We start from the raw sequence: 21,870 nt of genomic DNA on the forward strand, positions 1-21,870 counted from the left end.
AGTATGGCACAACTGTAAACCTACCAAGACAAGGCCGTCCCCCTAAACTCACAGGCCGAACAAGGAGAGCGCTGATCAGAAATGCAGCCAAGAGGCCCATGGTGACTCTGGACGAGCTGCAGAGATCTACAGCTCAGGTGGGGGAATCTGTCCATAGGACAACTATTAGTTGTGCACTGCACAAAGTTGGCCATTATGGAAGAGTGGCAAGAAGAAAGCCATTGTTAACAGAAAACCATAAGAAGTCCCGTTTGCAGTTTGCCACAAGCCATGTGGGGGACACAGCAAACATGTGGAAGAAGGTACTCTGGTCAGATGAGACCAAAATGGAACTTTTTGGCCAAAATGCAAAACGCTATGTGTGGCGGAAAACTAACACTGCACATCACTCTGAACACACCATCCCCACTGTCACATATGGTGGTGGCAGCATCATGCTCTGGGGGTGCTTCTCTTCAGCAGGGACAGGGAAGCTGGTCAGAGTTGATGGGAAGATGGATGGAGCCAAATACAGGGCAATCTTGGAAGAAAACCTCTTGGAGTCTGCAAAAGACTTGAGACTGGGGCGGAGGTTCACCTTCCAGCAGGACAACGACCCTAAACATAAAGCCAGGGCAACAATGGAATGGTTTAAAACAAAACATATCCTTGTGTTAGAATGGCCCAGTCAAAGTCCAGATCTAAATCCAATCGAGAATCTGTGGCAGGATCTGAAAACTGCTGTTCACAAACGCTGTCCATCTAATCTGACTGAGCTGGAGCTGTTTTGCAAAGAAGAATGGGCAAGGATTTCAGTCTGTAGATGTGCAAAGCTGGTAGAGACATACCCTAAAAGACTGGCAGCTGTAATTGCAGCAAAAGGTGGTTCTACAAAGAATTGACTCAGGGGGCTGAATAATTACGCACACCCCACTTTGCAGTTATCTATTTGTAAAAAATGTTTGGAATCATGTATGATTTTCATTCCACTTCTCACGTGTACACCACTTTGTATTGGTCTTTCACGTGGAATTCCAATAAAATTGATTCATGTTTGTGGCTGTAATGTGACAAAATGTGGAAAAGTTCAAGGGGGCCGAATACTTTTGCAAGCCACTGTAAGTGTAAGGTTATGCACCTGGGATGTAAAAATATGCAAGCCACTTATACCCTTAATGGAACTGCACTAGGCAAATCTATAATGGAGAAGGACCTTGGAGTCCTTGTAGATAATAAACTTGGCTGTAGCAAACAATGCCAGGCAGCAGCTGCTAGGGCAAACAATTTTTTGAGCTGTATTAAAAGAGGTATAGATTCACGGGAGGAGGGGGTTATTCTTCCCCTTTACAGAGCGCTAATTAGGCCCCATCTAGAATATGCTGTTCATTTTTGGTCTCCAGTGCTCAAACGGGACATTATTGAATTAGAGAGGGCAACTAAGCTGGTAAAGGGTATGGAAAGTTTCAGTTATGAAGAAAGACTGGCCAAGTTGGGTTTGTTTACACTGGAGAAGAGGCGCTTAAGAGGTGACATGATAATTATGTATAAATATATAAGGGGATCATATAATAACCTCTCTAATGCTTTATTTACCAGTAGGTACTTCCAACTGACACAAGGGCACCCACTCTGTTTAGAAGAAGGGAGGTTCGGTTTAAATATTCGTAAAGGATTGTCGTACTGGCTTATACATTATATAGCTTTACGAAGGGGCTGGATGGCTTTTTAGCAAGTGAGGGAATACAGGGTTGTGGGAGATAGCTCTTAGTACAAGCTGATCCAGGGACTGGTCCGATTGCCATCTTGGAGTCAGGAAGGATTTTTTTCCCCTCTGCGGCAAATTAAAGAGGCTTCAGATGGGTTTTTTTTTGCCTTCCTCTGGATCAACTAGCAGTTAGGCAGGTTATATATATATATATATATATATATATATATATATATATATATATATATATATATATATATATATATATATATATATATATAGACATTATGGTTGGACGTGATGGACGTACATCTTTTTTCAACCTAACTTACTATGTTACATTGTTACAAAAATAAAGAAAAAAAAAACCTCTATAAACTCTATGGAAAATGACATTCCTGTATTTCAATGCATAGATTCCATCCTGGTACTTGTCACCTTAGTATGTTAGTTTTCCCATTTACTGTGTCATTTATTTATACAAAGTCTATTTTTATTATGTGTGACTAGGTATATGTTACCCCTCTAGCAGTTATAATGGCGTGAACCTTAGAAGAGAGACATATTGTAGAAAAATCAACAATGTTATGGCTGCCGCCTCTGCAGATCAGAAGGTGGATGTTTGTTCTTGGCATTCCATGAGGATAATAAAGGTGTGCGTAGGAGGACTTCAGTATTCAGTCTGATTGCTGCCTTTGCTGGATGACATCTAACTTTTCTAATTCAAGACTGTCTTTATAACCTGCAGCTGATAAAATGATTTGTAAACTGCTCTGCTTTTTTTGCCATAGAAATAAATACAAATGTCGAGATACGAAATCTGTGTTTGCAGATTCTAGATTGTTAAGGTTGCTAAGAAACAGATGTAGAGTGGTTCAAATTCAATTCCTCTTATGTTATTTAACCTTGGAATTTTTTTTTGTTCATTTTCTTTGCCAGAATTCCTTTATTAAATTATGATGGATAGATGTTTTGTGGTAAAGCTTTTTTGTGACTATTTTGTAAAAAAATATTTGTATTTATGATGAACACCGAAAATAATTGTTTTTTAATATTTCCATTCTAAATAGTGTATGTCATTAAAGCATACATACTGCTAAATAAAATCTTACTGCTTGAAGAACGTAGTGTCAAAATAGAGATCCGGGACTGGCATAAACTGTCCCTGCCATGGTTAGATTTCTTGGGATGACTCCAACTGAAATATGTCTGTCTGTGGTAGTGCATGATTAACTAAAAGAAAATGGCACAGAAACAGGTATTTTAGATGTTTTTACAATACACTGGTTTGCTAGGTTAAACTGGAAAACCCTAGTTTCCAGGCATTTTGGATAATAGATTCCATGCCTGTACATTTACAATGTAATAATGTTCATCACATTGTGAATTTTAAGTAATTTTTTTAGGAAGATGCTTTTTTTTTTTTTTTTTACCCTGTCAAATGTCAGTTTAGTTGCAATGTGTTTGCAAAATAATTTCACAAAAAAAATTTACAAAGGAAAAAATTATTCACACAAAGACAAATTAACTTTGCCCAATTTTACCCTGCTTATGCCATTTATTATATAGCAGCAAGGTCAAACTGGGGGGTGCAGGGCCCACCGGGGCTGCCACCCTGGGGGCCCCACACCCCCCAAGGTGCCCCACTGGCCCCGTCACCCGCACCTTCGCAGGGGCCCCCGCCATCTGTCCGATGTCCTCCCCTGAGCGCGCGTAAGTGAAACGCTTTAGGGAAGGACATCAGCGGCTAGGTGAAGCAGCAACAGGGATCAGGTCTGGCCCGCCAGTGTCACTATGGCCCAGTCCGACCCTGTATACCAGTGAATGTTACCAAGCAGCATTATAATACTTGTCTCGATGTGTTGCTTCAAGAGGAGATGCCCTAAATACTGAAACTGTGATATGAGAAGCCACTATTGTCATGTACTTTAACCTAGCTAATTTTGTCTCAAGAGGCAAAGGTCTGGAAGAAGGGCAATTTATTTTGAAATACATATATAAAGATATTCTGGTGTGTAGATCCAATGTAGAAAGGTTCTGTTTTTCAATATAACATTCTTTCAGCAGTGTGCTCCATATGAGGATACTTATTTGTAATAACTTATCTAAAATCTTTAATTGCTTCAGAAAATATGTGCATATCTGCTGTTAATTATTTAAACTTTTCAAGACAATAATAGCATACACGTGGACATCCAAGTTTAGAAGAATTATATTAAACATGCCTACCATATGTATGAGACGTCAGATATTCATCTTAGGGTTGATTCACTAAAGGTCGATATTTCGAGCGCTATTTATAGCATGCGTTAAAATTTTTATCGCGTCTAATTTTTCGCGTCTTAACGCACGATTCACTAAAAGTATATTTGCGTTAATTTAGATGCGATGCTGTTTGCATTATTTAAGTCGCGAAGACTATTTTCATGCGGTATTCGGCGCAACATGCACTAATTAACGCAGCATGCTACTTGTCGCGCCCGCCAAATAATGCACGGCGCTACTTATCGCGCGCGCCATATTAGCCACACACACTATTACGTTCGTAAAACTACTTTTTTTTAAAATGACGATTTCCCTGCAAACTGGAGGCTGCATCACTCTAGGGCCAACACATACTTGAATAAATCACACTGCAAAGTCCATATTGTGTTGCCAAAAGCTCATGAACTGTACTTTTCTATAATTACCGCCTGCTCCAAGTAGGTGTTAATTTTCACATAGAGTAATGCGATATTTAGCGCGTCTAAGGGGCACATTTACTAACCCACGAACTGGCCGAATGCATCCGATTGCGTTTTTTTCGTAATGATCGGTATTTTGCGGGTTTTTTTCGGAAAATTTTCGCGACTTTTTCGTTACCAATACGATTTGTGCGAAAAAACGCGAGTTTTTCGTAGCCATTCCGAAAGTTGCGCAAAATCTTGCGATTTTTCGTAGCGTTAAAACTTGCGCGAAACATCGCGCCTTTTAAGTTTTAACGCTACGAAAATCGTATTGGTAATGAAAAAGTCGCGATAATTTCCGAAAAGTCGTAAAGTCGCCGAAAAAATTGCAAAAAATACGAAAAAGTCGCAAAATGTTCGTTTTCCAATCGGAATTTTTCCAATTCGGATTCGAATTCGTGTCTTAGTAAATCAGCCCCTAAGTGTTTGTGAATCATGCGTTAGTATTATTTCTGCGCGCTAATTAACACAATTTTAACGCAAAAAAGCATGCGATATGCGTTATCGCACTTTAGTGAATCAACCCTATGTATGTCCTAAAAGGAAGCAAACTTTCGCATATCAGTTGCTTGTTTTATTAATGTTTATAAACATGGCTGCTGTACTATTTTCCCTAACGCCGGTTTCTTAACCTTGGGTATCCAAGGCGCCACCCGCCAGACATCCTCCCAGGGGAGGACATCGGTGGCCAGGGGAAGCAGCAAAAAGGATCAGGTCTGGGCCGCCCTGTACACAGAGCTACTAGTAGTAGCTACTTGTCACAGCTTCAGAAATAGACAATGCTGATCATTTACTAATAATTGCCTAATTGTGTTTTAGCAGAGGCAATTCCCTGTATTGTTTATGGCAGGGTATTATCTGGCGTTTAGTAGCCCCAACAAGTAGCTGCTACTAAGTAGCTCCATGTGTCTTCACCTTAAGTGTGGAGACACACACGGCAATTAATCGCAGCAACTTTTCACACACTTTAAAGGGGTGGTTCACCTTCAGGTCAACTTTTAGTATGTTATAGTATTCTTAGCAATTGATCTTGATTTTTTGGTTTTTTGAATTATTTACCGTTCTCTTATGATTCTTTTCAGCTTTCAAATGGGGTTCACTGACCCCAGCAGCCAAAAAACTCCTGTGTGAGGCTACAGTTTTATTGATAATTTAAGGCATTGCCTCATGAGTACTGAGAATGAATTGGATATTTTGCCAGTGCAAAAGAGGTATTCTTTAAAAGAGAAGGAAAGATAAAAACTAAGTAAGCTTTATCAGAAAGGTCTATGTAAATACAGCCCTATAAGCACTCACAGAAAACTGCACTCAGGCCACAGAAAAACATTTCTTGTCTTTTTTTTCCCCTGTGCCAGAGTCTACGCAGCTCTCTCCTCTCTCCTGCTCCCCCCTCCTTCAAGAATGCAAAGAACTCCCTTCCCCCTTTAGGAATGTGTGATCCGAGCCAATCAGCAGGAAGCTTCCTCATAGTCTTACTATCAGAGAATGTACTCTTGGTCTTGGTGCAGGAGTGTGGCATTATGGGAATTTTCTTTACAGTGCTCAGCATTTTTTTTTTCCCTATGAAGCTTCTGATCATCTGAACTGGAGAATTATGGGGAGACTTAAGGTCACAATTGAGAGAACTGAAGGTATGCCTGCAGCTCGAGATTAAATCTTTATTAGCCTTTCCTTCTCCTTTAAGATATCGAGGGGGGATTTTCTACAGTTCTATGTGACACAACGTCCCGTAATTCAGAGCTTTCTGGATAACAAGATAACTGATTTCATATCTGTATCACCACTGGGAATCTATATACATATATCACTTTGCACTAGAGATGCAAAGTTCTGCCTAAAAACCCACTGGATCACCTGGTTACAGTCAGAGTGTGACACTATACTGTGAAATTAAAAGGACTGATGACTACATGCGAATGTTGAATTCGTTGTTATACAAACATTTTTATACTAACTGTGCCCAGCTAAGTTAGAAAAGCTATACTTGATCAGTGTAAAGAGACAGAATATATTAACATTGCTCTTGGTTTTGATACCTTAGAGAGCAAACTCTGGTTATATAAATTGTAACAGTATATGTACAGTTTATTCTGATGCCATGAACTAAGATTTCAGTATAGTGCTTTCATTGCAGCGTAACAAAACAAATAGCATATAAAAGTTAAATTAAATATTACCAGGTGTGTTTGGTCTTAATGACAGAAAAAAAGATCAGTTAAAAAAGTTGAAAGATGAGTTCTGTCTTGTCTTTGATACACAGAAAAAAATTGTTTTTGTGAGAGCTACTCTTGTTTGTGAGAGCTACTCTTGTTTTCAAATAAGGCAACCTTAAAGAAAAACATACATTTAAAGAGAATTTCACCTTTGAATTAATTTCTGGTATTTTTTAGATAGTCTGGTCTTCATAATTTATTTGGTTTAGTTTTTTAATGATTCGACTACCTATTCTGACTCTTCTATTTATCTTCCATTTACTTTTCTAAACTGGTCCATCAGAGTGTATCTACAGAGGAAGCAGAACCTATGGGGGCCCAGGGCTATAGAGGACCCTAATTAATGAGCAATTTAAATATATCGCGATAGAATATATCAATTTACCAATGTTTTGGGCCCTAAATTGAATTTGCTGTGGGCCCCAGTAACATCTAGTTGCTAGGGATGCACCAAATCCACTATTTTAGGATCTGGCCAAATTTTTAAACAAATCCGTATAAGAGTTAAAGACAACTTGGTGAAAAATTTTCAGCTTCCATGACAAAAAGTCATGTGATTCGGATTCGATTTAGCCAGAGGAATGGATTGCTGAAAAAGGCAGAATCCTGGATTCGGTGCATCCCTACTAGTTAGGCTGCTTGGATAATTAACCCCTAGCAACTAGATTTTTTAGACTGAGAGAGAACAAGTAATTGAAATACAGGTATCGGACCCCTTATCCGGAAACCCGTTATCCAGAAAGCTCCGAATTACGGAATGCCCGTCTCCCATAGACTCCATTTTAATCAAATAATTCAGAATTTTAAAACTGATTTCCTTTTTCTATGTAGAAATAAAACAGAACCTTGTAATTGATTCCAACTAAGATATAATTAATCCTTATTGGATGCAAAACAATCCTATTGGGTTTAATTAATGTTTTATTGATTTTTTGGTAGACTTAAGGTATTGAGATCCAAATTACAGAAAGACCCCTTATCCGGAATACCCTTGGTCCCGAGCATTCTGGATAATGGGTCCTATACCTGTATTTAAAAAATAATGAATTAAGTTGCAATTTGTCTTAGAAAAGAGCGATGACAATGCACAGGACTGATCAACAGTTCAGGAACAATTAACTGTAGTTTTATATATGCAGAAAGATTACATTTAAAAGGGGTCGCAGCATTTCAAGCACCACTGCATGAACACTACTGCTTTACTAGAAATTATTGGTTGACAACTTTTTTTCTGACAGACTTAGCAGAAATCATCTGATCTGTCACTGAGCAATGAGTGTTATCAGGGCTGGGCCAAGGTATTTTGGCACCCTAGGCAAGGGCTTCAATCAGTGCCCCCCACCCCCCCATTACAATTTCCCTCATATTGCCCCCCATCTGTACCTGTTTCAGCAGCAGCCAATCCCTCATATTGCCCCCATCTGTACCTGATCCAGCAGCAGCCAATCCCTCATATTGCCCCCATCTGTACCTGATCCAGCAGCAGCCAAACAACAGCAGCAGCAGCAGCAGCTAATCCCTCATATTGCCCCCCATCTGTACCTGTGCCAGCAGCAGCCATCCACACAACATCCAGAACAACCATCCACCCCTGCTCCCCAGCGCCTTCTGTTCCTCTGGCTGTCTTGCGTTTGAATGGGAGTGCACGCCACTTCCTAATACGCAGGCGTACGGAGGTAAGCGGCGCTGCAGGGAAGGGTGGGGAGGTGCACTCCTGGGTCCCGAACATAAAACACAAACTCCTCATGCCAGAGGGGGGTTGGGGCGGCGGTTTTATTAAAGCAAAGGTGGGTTAATAAAATACTACTATACTACTACTACGGAAAAAAAAAAATCTTTCCCCTTCAATGTGTGCCCCCCCAGTGATTGCATCCTAGGCAGGCGCCTACTCTGCCTACCCCTAGTTCCGGCCCTGAGTGTTATACACACTAGTGCAATCTTACCCCATCGTTGCAGTCACACACACTTGGAGGCATTCCAGACAATATGTAAACTAATACTCCTCTGCACCTCATTTTGTACGATATTCGGTGCGTTTATGGCAAGTCAGCGAGGCGGGTTACAAGATTTTGATTGGTCGCCATTGAAGGCGCCCAAGCAAAATCTATGTTCAGGGCTGAATCGGCAGAAGGAGATAAAAAAATCCTATTGTTTCTACCTACACATACACAGAAATGTGGTCGAAAATTAAAAACCTGACAAATTTAGTTAAATGGGAGTGATATTTAGTGGGTGTGGTTGCAAAAATGGGCGCATCATTTCTTTTTGTCCCTCTTTCCATTTTTCAAATGTTGGTAAGGTATAATATACGCTCCTGGTTTAAGTTTGGAAGGCACAGTTGCTGTTTATGTGTAAGTAGGATTTGTAGCCTCACGGGCCACACAAAATATAAATAGTGTCTTAGATTTTTCATTTGCCTGTCTAGCTGTACTCTATAGCTTACTGTACAAGTATGTAGAGAAAGATGGCAGGAAGTTTCTCCGTATACCAGTGTGTAAAAAAAAAAAAAAACTGTAGAGTGTGCTGACAAGATAGTAGAGTAGTCAATTTCCATAGTTACGGTGCCCAATTATATATAGGTATGGGACCTGTTATCCAGAATGCTCGGGACCTGGGGTTTTCCGTAAAAGGGATCTTTCCGTAATTTTGATCTCCAGAACTTTAGTCTGCTTAAAATCATTTATATATTGAATAAACCCAATATGCTTGTTTTGCTTCCAATAAGAATTAATTATAACTTAGTTGGGATAAAGTACAAGGTACTGTTTTATTATTACAGAGAAAAAGGAACTCATTTTTAAAAAATAGAATTATTTTCTTATAATGGAGTCCATTGGAGATGGGCTTTCCTTAATTTGGAACTTTCTGGATAATGGGTTTCCGGATAAGGGATCTCATACCTGTACAAGGACAGACTGATAGGCCTTACTGGAGGAAAGAGTTCCATGAACCTTTTAGAGAAAATATTATCAAGTCTGTTCTGTTTTTGGCATTCATTTCCTTGTGGGATTTTACAGCTGCAATAAAAGGTGCAGAAAAGTTGATTTTACAGCTGCTGCAATATCCACTTGTATCTCTTTCCCCATATGTGTGCTGCACAAAATATCGTTATTATAAAACCTTATTTTTCTCTATAAAATAAACATATTTTACAGCTGTATACAATAGATATGTTGCTGAAACAATATTATGTATATTTAATATAGAACTGTGATCATTAATACTAACTTTAAGATATTGCCTTGAAAAGCTTTGCTTGTACTACTTTCCCTATTGACCTAGAAACTATGTTGTTTTTGCCTCAAACATCTTGCTGGACTAAGAATAGCTGTGGAATTGAACTGAAGCTGTATAACTAGATTCTCACATTTCAACTTTAAAGGGAACCATTGTTCTCTTTAAAGTTCAGATGTTACTTCTGATTGTTATGTTATTATATTATTTTTTATGTTATTAAATTAAACCCAAAATGTGACATAATTTTTAAAAATCTAGTACCAGAATGGCACATTTAGGGCTCTGGTACACGGGGAGATTAGTCACCCTCGACAAATCTCCCGTGTCACAGGCAACTAATCTCCCCGAAATGCCATCCCACCAGCGAGAATGTAAATCGCCGGTGGGATGGCATACGCGGCGCTGCAATTTCCCCAAAGTCGCAGAAGTTTCCTCTCAAGGCAACTTCCACGATTTCGGGTGGGATGGCATTTCGCGGAAGTTTCATCTCAAGGCAACTTCCATGATTTCCGGTGGGATGGCATTTCGGGGAGATTAGTCGCCCGCGACTAATCTACCCGTGTACCAGAGCCCTTAGAGCGAGGTGCATTGGTGGGTCCGAACAGTGGCCAGGTTTTATATTTTGTTTAATTATTTTACGTTGTATGAGACAATGAATATGACACATTTTGAGCTTCAACTACAGACAATGGGCCATGGGGCAAAAGGGCCCTTTGCCTTTCCCCCAGCCACAATAACCTCCCCTTCTCATATGAATACAGTGCAGGCTGCTTTTTGGCAGCACTATATTCATAAGGGACAGGCTGGGGGAGTCATGTAGTCATACCACTCCTGCCCATTAACCTTCTCCTAACGTGCACATTATTTGGATGTTTCTGTTTGGAGGTTTTAGTGATCCTTGCTGCAAGTCCTTAGGCTAATACCACATGGGGCTGATTCTTGTCCCTGAAATAATGAAGACCAAGAATCAGCCCCCATGGGGTATAAGCCTTATTCCAGAGCAGTAATGGGGTTATGTAAGAAAGACACTAATTTTGCTCAGGTCCCAAGTAACCCATATCAACTAGTCGGCAGGTATCATGTATTGGTCAACAGTTTAAAAGCAAACACCTAGCTAACTTAGTGCCTTTTATTACAGATGGGGTAAGAGTTAATATTTTCTGTAACCAGACAAATAATAAAAATAAGCCCCTACATTGTGCGTGTGATGTCATTCATACCAGCTTATGCATGAAAATCAGCATTTAGAGGCACCATTGTACACACATTGTAGCCTATATGGCCATTGTCTGTAAATTTGGTATTTAATATTTGAACTATTATTATTCTGTCTATTCTTGCATTTTCCAGCATGCAGCTGAAAATGCTGTCTGTTTGTGGGGAACCACTGACTGAGGGGCCCCTTGCAAAAATAAAAAAATGGTCCCTCTTAACACACTTCTGCCTGCTTAATGCCTGTTTAAGAGGTAGGAGAGGCTGGGCAGGGGGACTATTATACAGTTGACCTCGTGTTCCGGTTCCCCCCACATGGACTTGCTACATGGTAGTTACGCCACTGATCCCTAGTTCATAGTATAATAAATTGCTATCAATCAGCTGAAACTGAATCCCTGCTTTTATATTTACATTGATCAATACATGGTAAAAGAAAGTGATGCCCTTATACTGTAACAAGAACAACTGTTATCGAATTACGACTGAAATTCAATTTATATAGGTCAGTAATTCTGAAAAGGATGGCTAAAACCAAAAACCCCAGGGTTACATTAGCAAATCTTTGGCTTGCATGCTATATTATTATTATTGGTTTGTAAAGTGTTTTTCCTTGTTTTTTTATCTTTATATAATGTTTAAATAACGTTAAAATATTGACAAGTCTATATATGTTAAAAAAGTAAAACTTTTTTGTGGGGTGTGCTACATTTTCACTTAATTATATTTGATCTAGACTGCGTTTTAGATTTCTGTTGTTCTGCCACATCATTTTAATTGCTCAGTGTTATGTAATACATTTCTTATAATGTTTTTAACAGGGTTATATGTGTTTTGTGGGCTATAACTCTTATTATTCATATATTTAATAAAGACAAGCAGTCAAAAACGCAAAATATATTTTCTTTGATTTAGAAGTGATTACCTGGTAATATATGGCAGTGGGACCTGTTGCCTGAAGTCCTTGGGTCCTGACACTTGCTGAATGAGCGTTGTGTGTGGAATTTTCAATGTTTTGCTATAATCTATTTTAGTGTAGCTCTTATCAATGAAGCAGGAATTACAATACCTTATCAGCTTCGTCATCCCTTCGTTTCTGTATCTGAAGAAAAAAGTGCATGCAATGTGCAAATTTTGCTAAATCTTGCTTTGAATTGGATATCTCTTGTTTTCGAAGTGGGTTGAAAACTTCCCAGCACAGCTGTTTTCAGAGCGTTCCAGTTCCGGGTTCCATACCTTTTGTTCCTGTGTTCTGTCCCATGTATTGCTTCTGGCACTATGACAAGGATGTATAATTAAAAAGTTATAAATATCCTGCATTTGTAAAAAAAAAAAAAAAAAACTGCTTGAATATTCAACTTTTTTTAACTTATTTAAGTTCACAATTCTTAATATTTGTATATTTTTCATATAGCTTGTATTATTTTTCTCAACAGGTGCTATTGGTTGAAACCAAGTGGTCTAAACAGGGAGCAGTATTTCAGCTTATCCATAACCCCAAAGAACAATGCCGCCTCCATCAGACATTGTGAAGGTGGCTATTGAATGGCCAGGTGCTTTCCCCCGCCTAATGGAAATAGACCAGGTATGTTTTTTTTTTTTAATTTAATTAGTTGATTTAAAGTTGACCTATATACTGTATGTAGATACTGTTTAAAGGACATCAACCCAAAAAATATTTTTTTTTGCCTATTAAAAGAAAACTTCTAAGCCATTTTGCAATATACTTTCATTACATATTTGTAATGATTTGTGAGATATTTGTATATATTATTGCTATTAAAAGCAGTGTTTGTCTGTCCTTTTCTGTTATCTCCCCTGGTGGCTCTGGCATTGTAACACAAGCCAGCAGATTTTACAGACCTGTCTTGCTGGAGGAGCCTGGCATTTGCAACATTATTTAAAAAGTAACAACCAGGAGTTCAGCAAATGCAACTTTCAAAAGCAGTTATTTACAAATAACTTTTAAAGCACTAATCATTTTTACTAAATCGATACTGGAAGAATAAGAATTATTTTTCTTTTTATTAGGCATACAATTATTTTTGGGGTTGACATGTCCTTTAAGCAGTTATAGGTAATATCATTTGGTTTAAATATTCTATAGAGGATTTTACAGCCATCCAGGAAGTTTGATGTTTAAATGAAGAAACATTGGCCGCCAACATTTTATTTGTACATGGATAAAGGAAAGGTTAAGTGATTACAAAGAGTTTAAGTAAACTCTTTTCTACTTGAACTAATGTCATCAGTTATAGATGACGGGGTCTGTCTTTTTCACATTGCTTTTTAACTGTTTAGTTTCAGCATTCACTTTTGTATGCCACATGACCAATCTACAGATGCTCTCGGGGATCATACTTCACTGATTTTGAAGAGGTATAGGATTTGCACGAGTATCTTCTTAAAAAAGACAGGCTGGCATGGGACTTGCATGAAACATGCTAGAACGATGTGCACTATTTTAAATCTAAATTCAGAAATTATCCTGTCATTTCTAACATATTTATTCAAATGATTTTGATTTGGAATGAAGTCCTCATTCCTCTGGATGGATGTTGGATCACTGTAGGCAACCTTTTGAACCCTGAGGGCATCAGTAGAGTGGTCACATGGGATACTGGATTGAATGTCAAAAGTGAACAAGCAATCAAGAAAGCTAGTCCAAGGAGAAGAGTGGTACTTGTAGTAATCTGAATATGCTGACACTTTCTGCCACTCTGTAAGTAGCATTTAGAATTGTGAGGATCTGTTAACATTCTGCATTCTGCATATCCGCAATGTATGGCATAGAGGGTAATGAAATTTATGGGGTATTAGGAGAAGGTATCTGATTCAAAGAGTAGTGTGAAAAAATGTATATTTACCAGATAAATAATTCATAATGCCGTAATGGCAGATTTTAAATGAAAATATATTCTACAATGTTCTACTAAAAAAACAGTCACCCCACTAAAATGTTGTGATTTTTTTTTTCCTTATATTAATAAAAAATGAAGAACCAAAAAACTAAGTTTGACTAAGTGTGGTTTCACCATTCTTCCAGATACAGTTTAAACTTCCTTTTGGTTGAATGCATTAAAAACGTGTAATATTCGGTATTCGGGCCGAATCCAGGCTTTTTTTGAAGGATTCAGTTTCGGCCGAATCCACGATCCCGACTGAACCGAATCCTAATTAGCACAAATTAGCATATTCTAATTAGCATTCGGAAAGGGTTGCATGGTCAGGGGAAAAAAATTCAGTAATGCGGCGATTTCTAACCCCCTTCTGATCCTAATTAGCATATGTTAATTAGTGTTCGGTTCCGGGATTCAGCAGAATCAGTCATTTTTTACTGCTGTACAAAGCCAGCAAAGCTGTTCTTTTGCAGCCTATGGAGAAGATTTGACTGTTGAGAAGTGGGGACTGTGCATAGTAATATAGTAATTTACACTAAGAAAAGTTAGTTTAGTTGATTCAAAAGGAGGCAAAAATCCCCATCTGAAACTTGCTTGAAATTTGCTTCAGAGGAAAAAAAAATTCCTTACTGACTCCAAGATGAAGCTATATTACGTGACTGTACAACCACTTCAGGGAGAAAATTCCACAACTTCATTGCTCTCAAATATTTCAAATATTGAGATGGAGCATTTTTTCTGATCTCAGTGGATGCCCACATGACTGCTGGAAGGATCTACTGGCAAATAAAGTATCAAAGAATTTATTATATGTTCCCATTGTATATCTATACATAGTTATCATATATCCATTTAAGTATCTCTTCTCCAGTGCAAACAACCTGAACTTTGGCAGCCTTTCTTTTATAATATAAACTTCCCATACTCTTTACCAGCTTAGTTACTCTTCTTATGTGCTCTTTCTAATTCATTAATATCCCACTTAAGCACCGGGCCAAAACCGCACTGCATATTTTAGATGGGACCTTACCAGTCTTTTGCAAAGGGGAAAAATTACCCCTTTCTGCTAATCCAGGGGTGAGCAAACCTTTTGGCTCAGGGGCCACATTGACTTACAGATGGGCCGGGCCAGCATTATACGCAGGGCTGCCATCAGAAATCACGGCACCTCTCAGCATCCTTCAGCTCCCCCCCTCAGCATCTCACCCAGCATCCTCCAGCTCCACTCTCCAGCATCCTCCAACTCCACTCTCCAGCATTCTGCAGCTCCTCCCAGCATCCTTCCCAGCATCCTTCCCAGCATCCTCCTCAACATCCTCCCACCAGCATCCTCCGACCAGCTCCCCCCCAGCATCCTCCATCTTCCCCCTCAGCGACCTACAGCTTCCTGCGGCTCCCCCCCAGCTCCATCCTCCAGCGACCTCCTGCTTTCTGCTTCCTCCGGCTGCCTCAGTCCCCCGGCTCCCCGCTGCATCAGAACCGTTTTATACGGTTGCACCCCATGCGTACTGACGTCACGCGCACGCATGGGGCACAACCAATCAGGAGTTGGCGGCCCGGCTGGCCCGTAGTTTGCCCACCCCTGTGCTAATCTGTTCCACTTTTTGATGCAGTTTAAAACCTTGTTAGCTCTTGCATCTGCTCACTGTCATTTCTTGCTTTATTTATTCTCACCACTATCCTCAGGTCTTTTTTCATTGTATATTTAGGTCTAATACATAATTAGGCTAGGTGGGAGTCTTGCATTGCCTAGAAAGTGTGTTAGAGCTACATGTCTTTAAAAATAAAAGACTCCAACCCAAATTGTGCCTTTCTAAATGTATAAATCTGTTTCAGTTGGTTATTTGAAGCCATTAGCTCTGAAACATTTTCTAGGTCATAATGAGTAATAACCTAACCAGGGTTGGACTGAGACACTGGGAAAAATCCCAGTGGGCCCTTGTCCTGTTGGGCTCTGCTGCCTGCCTGCAAGCCAGATTACTTCAGAAAGATTTAAACAAAATTAAAGATGGCCATGTTCCACTGTGGAACGCACGGCCACTTTTAAAGTTTCCCTGGAGGTGTGGCCTGCTTGACATCAGGGAGTAAGTAACTGCGTGGAGCAGTGGAGGATCATAGTGTGATGGTAATTAGGTGTTGGGCTTTTTACTTGGCTACCTGGTCAACCCCAGGTACCACAGTCTGGCACTGGACATAACTGTCCATCAAAATCTGATCTCGGACTCCTGTAGGAGAAAAGAATTTAAATAGAGATCACTGACAAGGTAATAATGAAGACTGTCTTGATTTATCATTTTTGTTTTCCCAATGGTTGTCTGCCAATATTATGCGGAAGTTTATACTTGAATTGCATTTTTCATGATGGTAAATAAGACCCAGAGCAAAACTCTTTAAAGGAGACATATACAATAATTTTTCACTTTATCTTAAAATGCAGCTAACACAGTAAAATCGAATACAATAAAGTTTATTTTCTACCTACTCTTCAAGAAGGCTGTTAAATCCTTGCTGAAACGCTGCAGCCCCTCCCATCCACAGGGCTTCCGGCCAGAACAAAGTCTCTGTCTTCAGCTAGGGCCGCCGGCCCCAGCTTCTTTCCTACTGACACGCTGCAGCCACTGAGAGAGGAGTGGGCGTGAGATGTGGGCGGGGACTTTGGTGATGTCATTTCCCCGCCCACGTCAGTCACGCTGGGGTCCTGCTCTCTTGTGCTGCTCCCGGCCCCGCCCAGCCCTCCTGACTAGAGCCGTTCAGTTAGCTGTGACTGGATCCTGTAAAGTAAGGCACTTTGAATCTCTTTATTAAAAAAAATAATTTACCAAATAAAAAAAAACGTTCTTCATACTAAAGGAGTCACATTTGTTTATTCTATAGACTGTACCTAATGATAAGAAATGTGGTTTTTTTTACATGCAACTCCCTGCAACTTGTACTTTGACACCTAAACTGTCTGTTTTTGGTATTTTCCCCTGCAACAACTCCCTGCAACTTGTACTTTGACACCTAAACTGGCTGTTTTTTGGTATTTTCTCCTGCAACAACTCCCTGCAACTTGTACTTTGATACCTAAACTGGGTTTTTTTTGCATTTTCTCCTGCAACAACTCCCTGCAACTTGTACTTTGACACCTAAACTGGCTGTTTTTTGGTATTTTCTCCTGCAACAACTCCCTGCAACTTGTACTTTGACACCTAAACTGGGTTTTTTTTGCATTTTCTCCTGCAACAACTCCCTGCAACTTGTACTTTGACACCTAAACTGGGTTTTTTTTGGTATTTTCTCCTGCAACAACTCCCTGCAACTTGTACTTTGATACCTAAACTGGGTTTTTTTTTTGCATTTTCTCCTGCAACAACTCCCTGCAACTTGTACTTTGACACCTAAACTGGGGTTTTTTTTGCATTTTCTCCTGCAACAACTCCCTGCAACTTGTACTTTGACACCTAAACTGGGTTTTTTTTTTTTTGCATTTTCTCCTGCAACAACTCCCTGCAACTTGTACTTTGATACCTAAACTGTCTTTTTTTTTGCATTTTCTCCTGCAACAACTCCCTGCAACTTGTACTTTGATACCTAAACTGGGTTTTTTTTTGCATTTTCTCCTGCAACAACTCCCTGCAACTTGTACTTTGATACCTAAACTGTCTTTTTTTTTGCATTTTCTCCTGCAACAACTCCCTGCAACTTGTACTTTGACACCTAAACTGGCTTTTTTTGGTATTTTCTCCTGCAACAACTCCCTGTAACTTGTACTTTGATACCTAAACTGGGTTTTTTTTGCATTTTCTCCTGCAACAACTCCCTGCAACTTGTACTTTGATACCTAAACTGGCTTTTTTTTTGCATTTTCTCCTGCAACAACTCCCTGCAACTTGTACTTTGACACCTAAACTGGCTGTTTTTTGGTATTTTCCCCTGCAACAACTCCCTGCAACTTGTACTTTGACACCTAAACTGGCTTTTTTTGGTATTTTCTCCTGCAACAACTCCCTGCAACTTGTACTTTGATACCTAAACTGGGTTTTTTTTGGTATTTTCTCCTGCAACAACTCCAAAAGTAAAGCTCAGGCAGCAGCACAGGACAGCTATGTGCAGACAGGGAACAGATACAGGCAGGGGGGTGGGAGGGGTTTCCCTGCTACAGCAGAGTTCAGCCTGTCAGTCAGTGCTGTGACCATTTCCTGTGGGAGAATGAAGAGACACTCCCATCTCTCATTTCAGTTTAGCTTCAGAGGAGTGAAGATCTCTCTGCAGCTCTGATATAAAAACGATTTTAGCAGGTAAAATGCATTCAAATCGTTTTTTTTCTGCAAGATTCCATAGATTGAAGAAAGAGGAATCATATAACTGAATATGAAGGTGATATGAAATGTCTCCTTTAAATGATGACCATGTTTTCCCATATGGTTACAATATTACCAGAAAGGTAAAATCTGCAAAATTGGTACTTCTGTGTTACCTCTGTAGATTCTACAATCTACAGCATGCAAAGGTTAAAACATTATTGATTGCTATAGTAAGTAATAACCAGTTAAGTGTTGTGGAAACTACAAGTTTCTAAACTGCATTTTTTTTCTTTGCTAGAAAAAGCCATTATCTTCAATTATTAAAGAAGTTTGCGATGGGTAAGTAAATATAATCCTATCAAAGTCACTGCAGCTAGAAAAGCACAGTACTTAACAGTAGATTTGCCTGCAGGGCAGTGCTGCCCAGAATTTGTCATGTAAAGGTATATTTGCTATACAAGCCTTTTTTCACCAAAGGCTCCACACACTTATCACAGTTAACGTACAGGCTTCATCAACTTGAAATTTTGGCTTCCACAATATTATTAATTAGTGTTACAAGTATATGCAAACAGTGCTGATTCTCATACCTGTCATTGCCTCCACAAAGAAAATCTTATCGTGCTATCATTCCATGCATGTTGCCATCCAGGCACTACTATAGTATTTACAATAAATCTACATTGATTTTACAAATCTGGTGTGGGGTGATTTCTTGGAGTGCCTGCTATAACTGAAATTCTGTTCATTCACATGTTAAACTGTAGGCTTCGGGCTGTGCACCTGGGTCCCCTAAGTTCTTTTTAGATTTGCTTCATAATGTCAATGATCGCCTAGAGATTTGAGTCTGCTAGGGTTGGGGGTCATGCTGTGTACCATAAAAATGATGGCATATGGCCCTTGGGAACCTAGTTTAAGTACAGAGATCTAAATGCTCTTCTCTTCCATAAACCAGTTTTTGTTAAATTGAAAGGGCATGGTGCTGCCTATGCCTTTTTATGTGGGTTCTGGAACAGGTACTGATAATGGGCAGTGTGTTTGCCCTGTTTGTGTGGATGGTGTTGGAACAAACCAGTGGCCACTAAGAACATTTGAAAGGTCACAAAGCAAACTGGAAAATGCAATGGAAGTAGCAACAAAATTTACACACACACAATGTTTGTTGCTAATCAGTAATGTATTTTGCCCCTTTTGCAAAATGTATTAACTAAATAAGATTATGTGGAAAAATATCTTGTTTTACTTTTCTGTTAAAAAGCATTGGTTTTGAGACTAGTGTTTCTTATTAATTTTATTGTAGTCCATGGGCAAATACTGCACCTTGTTCACACTTCATTTGCTGTGTGTTCAGCCTTTTTATAAATGTATTTATGTTTTGAGTTGACATATAAACAAGTTGACATATTTTGTTTTGAATATTTGATTTTCTTATAGATGGAGTATTTCAACCCATGAAAACTATGCACTTCAGCATGCAGATGGTTCTGGGTTTTATATCACAGAAAAGGTAAGTTATTGAGGTATTTTTACTGTACAATTATAGCGACAGCTTCCATAATATATGCAGTAGACGTCAAATGTTTTGGGTACCATCGTAGGGGAAATGTGTAACACTATAAATAGATCTGCATTTGAGCCTTTGCTGATTTAGAGGAGCACAGTCTCTAAGGGCTCTGGCACACGGGGGAGATTAGTCGCCTGCGATAAAACTCCCTGTTCGCGGACGACTAATCTCCCCGAGTTGCCTACCCCTGCTATCCCACCGGCGAACATGTAAGTCGCCGGCGGGATGGCAGACGTGGCGGGGCAATTTCAGGGAATCGCCGAAAAAGACTCGCGAGTCTTTTTCGGCGATTTGCGCGAAATCGCGCCGCCGCGTCTGTCATCCCGCCGGCGACTTACATGTTCGCCGGTGGGATGGCAGGGGTAGGCAACTCGGGGAGATTAGTCGCCCGCGAACAGGGAGTTTTATCGCGGGCGACTAATCTCCCCCATGTGCCAGAGCCCTAAAACGACAAGCTATACATGGGAACATGGTTGGTATTCCAATTTAAAGGGTAGTCCACCTTCAGTTAACTTTTAGTATGTTATGCAATGTCTTATTTTTATCTTTATGTAGAAGATATTCATATAGTAATCTTTGTATTTGAAATTAGCCATAAAAAGACATCAGTGCTCTGTGCGGGAAATGGTGTCCCTTAGTCTGATAACACTGAAATTTATCCTTCCAACCAATTGAATCATTGTGTACTAGGTAAAGATAAAAAAAAGGAAGCAATCATGTCTCCAAAGTAATGACAGAAGAAACTCCCGTGTTTCCAGAATTCATTCATGTTTACCAGAACTGATTGTTTATTCCCTCCCTATTTTATTTGTTTTTGTTTCCTTAATCGTTTAAAATAGGAAGATTACTGTGATTTACTATGAACAGGTTACATGTAGTAAACGGCATCTGTAACTTAACTTGCATAAACATTTGAATTACTTTCTTGGGGACTGGAATTGAAATATGGCAGTCTTTTAGCACCCTTTAGGATCCAGTTGTTAGACTTATAACTCATCCAAGAAATTTTAGCTATCAAACTGCATTGCCAAATTGTACACTATGCGAATTTGCAGTCTAATAATAAAATACAAATTTGCAGCAATACCATTTATTCTGTATTTGTTTTGAACATTAACAGAACCAATTTCATTCTAGATATATAAACCTTTGAACCTGATATTTTTTTTCATCCTTTATAACAGCTGTTGCTAGCTGCAGCTGCAAAATCTTATTTACCCTAGTAGCTACAGTAAGTGGCAGATTTGCCACTTACTGTAGCTACTAGGGTAAATAAGATTCAGGATAATAAAGAGAATACGGTTGCACCTTCCACTTGGATATATCTCAAGTCTAATTATATTCCCCCATAAAGGGATCTCAAATCAAGTGAGGATGGAAGGAGAATGTGCATCAAGAGTAACAGACCAAAATGTACACAAAAAAAGAGAGCACCATAAAGGTGATCTCAAAAGACTCCAGTTAGGTGCACCATTCCCTTATGGGGAGGGAATGGTGCACCTAACTGGAGTCTTTTGAGATCACCTTTATGGTGCTCTCTTTTTTTGTGTACATAGGGTAAATAAGATTTTGCAACTAAATAACAGTTTAGACTCCAAACCTCAGATTTGCAGAAAAAAAACCCTTCTGAAACATTGAAAAAATGACAATTGAAAATTGTCTTGCAATATGGATGTCTTCATCATACTAACAGTTAATTTTAAGGTGCCCTACCCCTTTAAGTCCATAGAAATACTGGCAGCTAGAAATACTATTTTTAATCCTGCTCTTAAACATAACATGCATAATGCACTTCATGTTTAAAACTTTTAGCAGGTTCTCTGCTTCTTATGAGAAAGTTACAAAGACCTAGTTTAACTGGAAGGACTGTGAGCAAATGAAAATAAATGTATACATGTACACTTTTAAACTAATAGAGCTAATTGTATAGGTATCAGTGTACATTCAATTAAACATTACTAGGACATGCAAGGGAGAATACAATAATTTAGAATAAATATCTAGACAAAATATATATTCAGTTAAAGTAAAGCTGTGTCGGACCGGCC

General features: G+C 39.2%; 1 protein-coding gene across 3 annotated transcripts in view; it reads left to right on the plus strand.

The window, feature by feature from the left end:
- Window positions 1-21,870, plus strand: part of elmo1 (engulfment and cell motility 1) — a 185,446-nt gene that overhangs the window by 30,808 nt on the left and 132,768 nt on the right. For all 3 annotated transcript variants that reach the window (XM_031903800.1, XM_002939416.5, XM_018095011.2), the window contains exons 2-4: window positions 12,509-12,657; window positions 18,557-18,597; window positions 19,693-19,765. In XM_031903800.1, coding sequence (XP_031759660.1) covers window positions 12,580-12,657; window positions 18,557-18,597; window positions 19,693-19,765 — 192 coding nt within the window. In that variant the 5' untranslated portion in view covers window positions 12,509-12,579. The remainder of the gene's footprint in view (window positions 1-12,508; window positions 12,658-18,556; window positions 18,598-19,692; window positions 19,766-21,870) is intronic.

This window comes from Xenopus tropicalis, chromosome 6 (assembly GCF_000004195.4).
Source record: "Xenopus tropicalis strain Nigerian chromosome 6, UCB_Xtro_10.0, whole genome shotgun sequence".
Taxonomy (NCBI): domain Eukaryota; kingdom Metazoa; phylum Chordata; class Amphibia; order Anura; family Pipidae; genus Xenopus; species Xenopus tropicalis.